We start from the raw sequence: 9525 nt of genomic DNA, 5'->3' as shown, positions 1-9525 counted from the left end.
TCACAAGAAGCTCCTATGATAGTTGTGTCTACTACAAAGAGCTAGTAAATGGTTACTTCATTTACCTTTTACTTTATGTTGATGATATGTTTGGTTGCTTACAAACATATGATTGAGATCAACAATTTGAAGAAGTTGTTAAGTAGTGAGTTTGATATGAAGAATCTTGGTGAAGCCAAGAAGATACTTGGGATGGAGATTTGGGGAGATCGATCTAAAGGTGTATTGTACCTTAGCCAAAAGAGGTACATTGAGAAGGTTCTTCATAGATTCTCAATAAACAATGCAAAGCCCGTTTCTACTCCTCTCGTTTCTCATTTCAAGCTATCAAAGGAGCTTTGTACTCATTTTGAAGAAGATTAAAGGGCTATGGGTCACATTTCTTATACTAGTGCCGTTGGGAGTGTGATGTATGCTTTGGTATGTTTTAGGCCAAACATAGTTGAAGCGGTGAGCATGGAGCGTTATATGTCAAGGTTTCGAAAAAGGGCATTGGGAAGCTTTGAAATGGCTCCTAAGGTACTTGAGGGGTACCTTACATGTTTGATTGGAGTTTAGCCAACATGCAAACAATATGCTTGGGTATTATGATTCAGGAAATGGTGGGGATTTGGATGATCCGAAATCAACTTCAGGTTACGTGTTTACCTTGGGAGGTACGACCGTGAGTTGGCAATCTTCGCTAAATGATGTTGTAGCTCTTTCAACTACGGAAGCGGAGTTCATGGAGAATACCGAGGCATCCAAGGAGGCAAAGTGGCTCAATGGTTTGGTTGGGGGAGATTAGCTCGTGTTCTAAGGAGGTGTTCGTATTTTGTGATAGCCAAAGTGCACGCCATTCAGTTGGCTTAAAAACCAAAACACGTTCCATAGAAGAACGAAGCATATTGATGTGAAATACAACTTCTTCCGGAATGTCATTGAAAAGGAATTGACATTGATGAAGATTCGTATGGAGGAGAACCCATCCGACATATTGACAAAACCTTTGCCAACCATTAAGTTCACTTTGTGTGTGAACTTGGTGGCTCTCTCTTCTTGTTTGTTGTAGGCCCCTATAGGGGGCTTGGGAGTTTGATTGGTGTTTTTGGAGGTGTTTGGAGAAATTCAAGTCAAGGTGGAGAATTGTTAATTTATGCCTTGATTTCTCGGCAAAGAAGCGAAGAAGATAGAGACTCGAAGAGATCGACGAAGGTGCCCGGACGAGAGAGGCCGAGCCCGACCAAGAGGAAGCTGCCAGGCGGGCCCTATAGCAACTCGGGCGGGCCGACTCTCTTCCCTTCATTCTACCTTCAAGGCAGAACCTACTACAACGACCTGCACCGCGCAGGTAGGCGAGTGGCCCGGGCGGGCAACTAGCCCTATTTTGCGGGATTTCGTATTTTAATTCGAATTTTTCCGAATTTAATGTTTTGGGTCATTTTGTAACCTTTAGGATGTCATGTCATATATAAGACATCCTAAAATCATTTTAGAACCCTAAGATTCAAATTAGCAACAAAATATAAATCTCTCTCCTCACTCTCTTCTTTTTCTCCATTGTAATTTCTCCAGAAAAATTCCAAAGTTCTGGCTTGTGGATGTAAGTCAAGGTTGACCAAACCATGTTAAATATTTGTCTCTCTTTATTGCTTACTTTTCTCATTTAAAGTTTACAACTTTACATTTATTGTTGAAGTTAAAGTTAAGCAAATACTAGATCTTAATTAGAAATTGCATTGATTGCTAACATTATTACAATCCGACTTGCGTGGACCCGGTTCACACTAAAAATAGTGTGGACCAGGCCCACGCACGTGACCCGTTAAACATTACTAACTTTTAATTACCAAAAATGCGCGATTTTCTCTCTCTTCAATACTTCCAAAATCCGCCACTTTCTCTCTCTTCAATATTTCCAAAAACCATAGATTCTATCGCTATTAAAGTTCTGCAAATTATTGTTTCTCTCCATTGAAATTATTTCTATAAACTAAATTGATTCTTCAACAATTTCCTATTGAATTGAACAATTGCAAAAAATTCATGGAAAATTCAGGTTTAATTGATCAAATAGATCTCAATCAGAGTATTGAACCATATAGTATAGACAACCTATATCACTCGACGACGACGAACAACATTGAAGCAATCGACGACGAATATCATCACAATTCAATCCAAAATGAGCATCAACATTCACTGATAATAGATCTCAATAATACACCAACTGTTGAAGGCAACAACATCCAAATCAATAATTTCATTTCTTTCATTAAGCAAAAGAGTAACACTATAACTTTATGTAGGTAATGTGGCTCTGTTTCATGATAAGATAGAAAATCAATTTGGCGAGCAATATCCTACTTCATTTGTTTCAAGTGATGAATCTAATTCAGCTGTCATTCCAGGTAAGTACTTACACTATATCAAAAATAGATACACTATATGATACAGAGATACACTATATTCTATAGGAACACAATAGGAAATATAGAAATTATTTACTTAGATGCATTACAGAAAAATACACTATATCAAAAATAGATACACTATATCATAACTACGTACACTATACCATATAGGAACATACTAGGAAATATAGAAAATATTTACTTAAACGCATTACAAAAACATACACTATATCATTTAAACATACACTATATCATTTTAATATACACTATATCATTCTAACATACACTATATCATTTTATTATACACTATATCACTTTGACATACACTATTTCATTGTAACATACACTATATCAATAAATACACTATATAACATATACATACACTATATCATTTTAACATACATTATATCATTTTAACATATATATATCATTTTAATATACACCATATCATATCAATATACACTATATCATTTTAACATATACACTATACACTATATCAAAAATAGATACACTATATGATACAGAAATACACTATATCATACAGAGATACACTATATTCTATAGGAACACAATAGGAAATATAGAAATTATTTACTTAGATGCATTACAGAAACATACACTATATGAAAAATAGATACACTATATCATAACTACGTACACTATATCATAAACTACGTACACTATACCATATAGGAACATAATAGGAGATATAGAAAATATTTACTTAAACGCATTACAAAAACATACACTATATCATTTTAACATACACTATCTCATTTTATTATACACTATATCACTTTGACATACACTATATCATTGTAACATACACTATATCAATAAATACACTATATAATATATACATACACTATATCATTTTAACATACACTGTATCATTTTAACATACACTATATCATTTTAACATACACTATATAATATATATATACACTATATCATCTTAACATACATTATATCATTTTAACATACTCCCTCTGTTTTTTTTCATCATTCTCATTTTTCTGTGCACGTCTTCCAATGCACGTTTTAAAACTTAAATATCTTTCATTATATATTAGTAAAAATTATAACGATTGAATATTAATAAAGTACTAATTGAGACGAATCAAACAAGACCCCACATGACCATGTTTTTTCTTATAAATTGAGAACATTTGAGAAGATTCTCTCTATGCATGAATAGTGTCAAGATTCTAAGTGAGAAAGATAAAAAAAAACAGAGGGAGTACACTATATCATTTTAACATACACTATATCATATCAATATACACTATATCATTTTAACATACACTATATGATCACAAAATACACTATATAATTTAACATACACTATATCATTTTATTATACACTATATCATTTTATTATACACTATATCATTGTAACATACACTATATCATTGTAAAATACACTATATAATATATACATACACTATAGTATATCAAAAATACCAACACTATATCAGTCTAAAAAACAATATATGAAATAGAACACAATAATTCATATATACATAACAGTAAAAAACATTAACCAACTTCATATATATATATATAGCATTCATCAATTAATTACAAAACATTTGTCACTAATATGACATAACAATGTCATTATTTAGTGACAAATAATAATACTTTAAAGATTGTTCATCATCCAAAAAAAGGAGTTGTTTACATTAATAGGGTTGTTTTACTTACAGTGCCAGCCAAAAAAAACACAATAAAACCCCTAGCCCTAATCCCCTAACTAACTGTAATTAATATTTTATTCTTCACCAAATAAAATTGGAAACCCATCACAGTAAGCCCACCACTCACCACTAATGTGAGCCCAAAAATCAACAGCATCACCAAAAATTATGGACTTCAGAGCCCACGCCTTCATGGAGGTGTCCTCCCTCTCGGGCCTCCAATGAACTGACTCCCTTACTTTCCACATCTTCCTCCATGTTTTACAAACATTCATCACGTCTCCAGAATGCCAACATGAAACTTTAGAGAACACATGGAAGGGCATAATCTGTTCCATACCCAACAGTTCGTGGGCATCTTCTAAACCATACCTTGCAATGGTCCTCCACTCTCTGCACACACTTTCCACACACTCTCTGTCCTTTGGGTCAGAAAGTTTGGGAAAAATATGGAAACGTAGAATCTCATCCATTGAGAGGACTGGGTGAAGTTGATCAAGTGAAGCCATATTTAACCTTCCAAAAAATACCAAAAATCAGCATAAAACAAATTTCAAACCACCACTTCACTACCCCCTGTTTTACCCTCTGTTTTACACCTTCTTTTAATTTTAACTTGTTGAGTTTAACTTCATCAATTCACAGCAAATGTAAACTATACTTGTTTACTAACAATTAATAACAATTCGCTAAAAAAAATTGAAATAATTATCACAAAAACCTAAACTCTATGATAACCCAAAAAAAAATTCACATAAAATTTAACATAAACAACAAAAAAAGAGAATTATGAATGTACCTTGCTAAAGTAACAAAATGAGTTCAAAAATCGCTTAAAAATCGCTTTCAAATGGCTTCAAATCGCCTTGCTTAGTATGGTGGGTTTCTTAGTAGAAATAGCTGAGAAGAAATGAAAGGGTGCCATTCTTTTTAAATGAAGTGACTGCAGCTCAGGAAATCATCAGAAGATTATGCGCGGTACCTACCACAAGTAATTATTACTTTTTGTTAATAAACCATAGCTTAACTACAGTTGGCTTAGTTTTATTTAACTATGGTCATACTAATAAAACGTTACGTACATAAAGTTCTAAAATACCAAATGTTAAGTCACTATATTATAAATAAAACCTTACGTACACTATATCATACATAAATAAACTATATAAAGTATAAATACACTATATCAGATACACTATAACGTTCATACACTATATTAATACATAGTTACATTATATTTAATACACTATATAATATATACATACACTATATAATATCCATATACACTATATCATTTTAATATACCATGAAGCTCCTGTTAAAAATCATAGCCAAAAACACTATATGAAAATGCACATTATTGTAATATACACTATATCACATTTACATACACTATATCATTTTAATATACACTATATCATTTTAACATACACTATATGATTTTATCATACACTATATGATTTTTTTTTTGAAGGGGATACACTATGATTTTAATATACACTATATGATTTTAATACACATTATATGATTTTAACATACACTATATGATTTTAACATACACTATACACTATATGATTATTTTTTTTGAAGGGGATACACTATATGATTTTAATATACACTATATGATTTTAACACACACTATATGATTTTAACATACACTACATGATTTTAACATACATTATATCATTTTAACATACACTATATCACTTTAACATACAATATATCATTTTAACATATACTATCATTATAACATACACTATATCATTATAACATACACTATGTCACTTTAACATACACTATATCATTTTATTATACACTATATCATTTTAACATACACTATATCACATATCTTGTCCACCTTGATGATTTTAACATACACTATATCACTTTAACATACACTATATCATTTTAATATACACTATATCATTTTAACAATACACTATATCACTGTAACATACACTATATCATTTTAAGATACACTATATCACTTTAGCATACACTATATCACTTTAACATACAGTATATCATTTTAACATACACTATATCATTTTAACATACACTATATCATTATAACATACACTATATCACTTTAACATACACTATATCATTTTAATATACACTATATCATTTTAACAATATCCTATATCACTGTAACATACACTATATCATTTCAAGATACACTATATCACTTTAACATACACTATATCACTTTAACATACAGTATATCACTTTAACATACACTATATCATAAATTGATACACTATATCATATATACATACACTATAATAAAAGTGACAAAAATATCTTCATTCTTTTATAACAGGTTCAATTGGCCAATCACTGAATAAACATGAAATTGGAGGAGTTTTACTTGGTCAAGTAAGATCAACATTGGATGATATACATGAGCTATATTGTCAGCATGCTGCTATAGTAGGATTCAGTGTTAGAAAATCCAAAAACAGAAAAAGAAAGGGACATCAGTTGTGCATCAAAAGTACTATGTCTGCTCTGCTCAAGGGAAAAGAAATACCAAAATCAAAGAAAAACAGGTAGAGAATAATACAGATATAATAATACAAGACAGCAAATTAAAGAAACAAAGGACACGAAGAGTTATGATCACAAGAACTGAATGTCCTGCACTGATTAGAGCAAGGATGAACACTGAATGACATTATGAAATTGTGCAGCATGTTATAAAACACAATCATCCACTTACTAGAGAACCATTAAATTACCTTCATAGATCTGAGCGTCAGATGAGTGATCCAAAGAAACAAACCATACAAGCTATGCAAGAGTGTGGACTGAGGCCGATAGATTCATTCCGATATATGAGTACAGAAGCTGGTGGTGAAGATGTATTGGGTCATTCCATGAAGGACCACTTCAACTGCTGTTATAAACTCAAAAAAAAACCAATTGAGGAAAAGGATTCACAAAAAGTTGTTGATAACCTTTATGAGCAGATGCAAACAGATAGTAACTTCTTCTTTAGAGTAAGATTGAATGATGAAGGAAAGGTTTGCTGCTTGTTTTGGAGAGACTCTATGATGCTTGAGGACTATACAATCTTTGGAGATGTTATGGTTTTTGATACTACATATAGGACAAACAAATATAATCTTATTTGTCCATCATTTGTAGGAATTAATAACCATTGGAAAAACACAATGTTTGCATGTGCATTTCTTGCAGATGAGACAATACCATCATTTGAATGGCTTTTTGAAACATTCAAGAAGTCAATGAAAGGTAAATGCTCAATAACTATATTCAGCGACCAAGATGCTGCAATTGCAGGAACAATAAAAAAGGTACTCATGTTTATGTGACATTTGCACAACTTCTGTTATATACTATTGAAAGAGCAAAGACTAACTAAATAAACTCTGACAGGCTTTCCCAACCTCAAGACACAGGCTATGTTTATGGCATTTGAGTCAAAATGCAAATCAACAATTTGGATTGATGAAAGCTGATAAGGAATATAAGAACATTTTTCACAAGTGTCTCAGTGGTTGCATTACAACAACAGAATTTGAACAAACTTGGACCACAATGACAACAAAATACAAACTAGAAGATGATCGCTGGTTCAACAGATTGTATAATTTGAAAGAAAAATGGTGTACAGCATTTAGCAAAGACTTCTTCTCTGCTGGAATACTATCTTCACAGAGAAGTGAAAGCGCAAACCATGCTATTGGGTTTAAGGCAAGCAAAACCACTAGCTTAAGTGACTTCTTTTCAATATTCCAACAGACAATAATAAGGTGGAGAAGACAGGAAGAAAGGGATGATTTTGACTGTACAAAAGGAGTACCAAAATCAGATCTCTGCATGAGTCCACTATTAAAACATGCTGCTTTAGTGTACACACATACTCTTTTCAGAGATTTTGAGGATGAATTCAAACATGCAATGGCAAGTGCAATTGAACTAGTTGGTACACAAGGGAACACTCTGACATACAGAGTTTTCCTCAATGGCATTGATGGTTCTTCTCAACAAGTCTCATTCAATTACCCAGAGATGACAATTGAGTGTGGATGCATAAATTTTCAAGAATCAGGTTGGTTGTGCTTTCATGCCATAAGAGTTCTACACTTACATTCTGTCCAAAAAATTCCAGAGAAATACATATCATCAAGGTGGACAAGATTTGCAAAAAAAGAAGTTTGGGAGAAATTTGATAATCAATTGAGAGAAAAAGGAGAAATAAACAGCTTCACACCATGGAGGCTGCACATGATAAGGAGGTATGTAAACACGCTATACGATGTATCATTTTAATATACACTATATCATTTTAACATACACTATATCACTTTAATATACACTATATCATTTTAACATACACTATATCATTTTAACATACACTATATCATATCAATATACACTATATCATTTTAACATACACTATATCATATCAATATACACTATATCATATCAATATACACTATATCATTTTAACATACACTATATCATATCAATATACACTATATCATTTTAATATACACTATATTACATAGAAATACACTATATGTTTATCTATATACTAACACATTAATTTCATAAGGTACTATAACCTCATATTAAAGAGCCACAGAATAGAACCAGCTAGAGCAGTGACAGAGGAAAGTTTCAAGAAAACAAATTCAAGAGTTGAAGAATTAATAAAGATAGAAGAAGCAAAAGCATCAGCAGAAAAAGCTAAAGCTCATGAAAAAGCATTACAAGAAGCAGCTGCAGCATTACACGCTAATGAGAGTCAAGAAAACAACGCACAAAAATCACCACCAATACCAACAGTCTTGGATCCAGATAGAGCAGTCACAAAAGGAAGAGACAACAAGCGAATAAAGGGACACTATGATTTATACAAGAAGGCCTCAAAAAAAGGGAAAAAAAGAAACAAGGAGTTTGGAAGTATAACTCCAAAAGAACATCTGTTTTAAAATACTTTACCAAGAGAACTATACAATGTTTTAAATCATTTGATATATTTATGAATTACACTGTAACATACACTATATCATATTAACATACACTATATGATTATAACACACACTATATCACTTTAACATACACTATATCACTGTAACATACACTATATCATTTTAATATACATTATATCATTTAAACATACACTATATCGCTTTAACATACACTATATCATTATAACATACACTATATGATTTTAACACACACTGTATCACTTTAACACACACTATATCATTTTAATATACACTATATCACTGTAACATACACTATATCATATCAATATACACTATATCATTTAAACATACACTATATTATTTTAAGATACACTATCATTTTAACATACACTAGCATTTCAACATACATTATATCCTTTTAACATACACTATATCATTCTAACATACACTATATCATTTTAACATACA

General features: G+C 31.4%; 1 protein-coding gene across 1 annotated transcript; it reads left to right on the top strand.

The window, feature by feature from the left end:
* The first annotated feature begins 574 nt into the window (after nucleotides 1-574).
* Nucleotides 575-9057, top strand: LOC130589835 (protein FAR1-RELATED SEQUENCE 5-like). Its single transcript, XM_057391431.1, has 6 exons — nucleotides 575-767; nucleotides 2289-2390; nucleotides 6417-6538; nucleotides 6787-7413; nucleotides 7496-8250; nucleotides 8679-9057. Exons 1-6 carry the CDS (start codon nucleotides 575-577, stop codon nucleotides 9055-9057), a joined length of 2178 nt encoding a protein of 725 aa, XP_057247414.1.
* Nucleotides 9058-9525: the final 468 nt, after the last annotated feature.

Source organism: Beta vulgaris, chromosome 8, assembly GCF_026745355.1.
Source record: "Beta vulgaris subsp. vulgaris cultivar EL10 chromosome 8, EL10.2, whole genome shotgun sequence".
In the NCBI taxonomy this organism is placed as follows: Eukaryota; Viridiplantae; Streptophyta; class Magnoliopsida; order Caryophyllales; family Amaranthaceae; genus Beta; species Beta vulgaris.
Note: the sequence above shows the minus strand (reverse complement) of the source record. Positions and strands in the feature narration are given on the sequence as shown.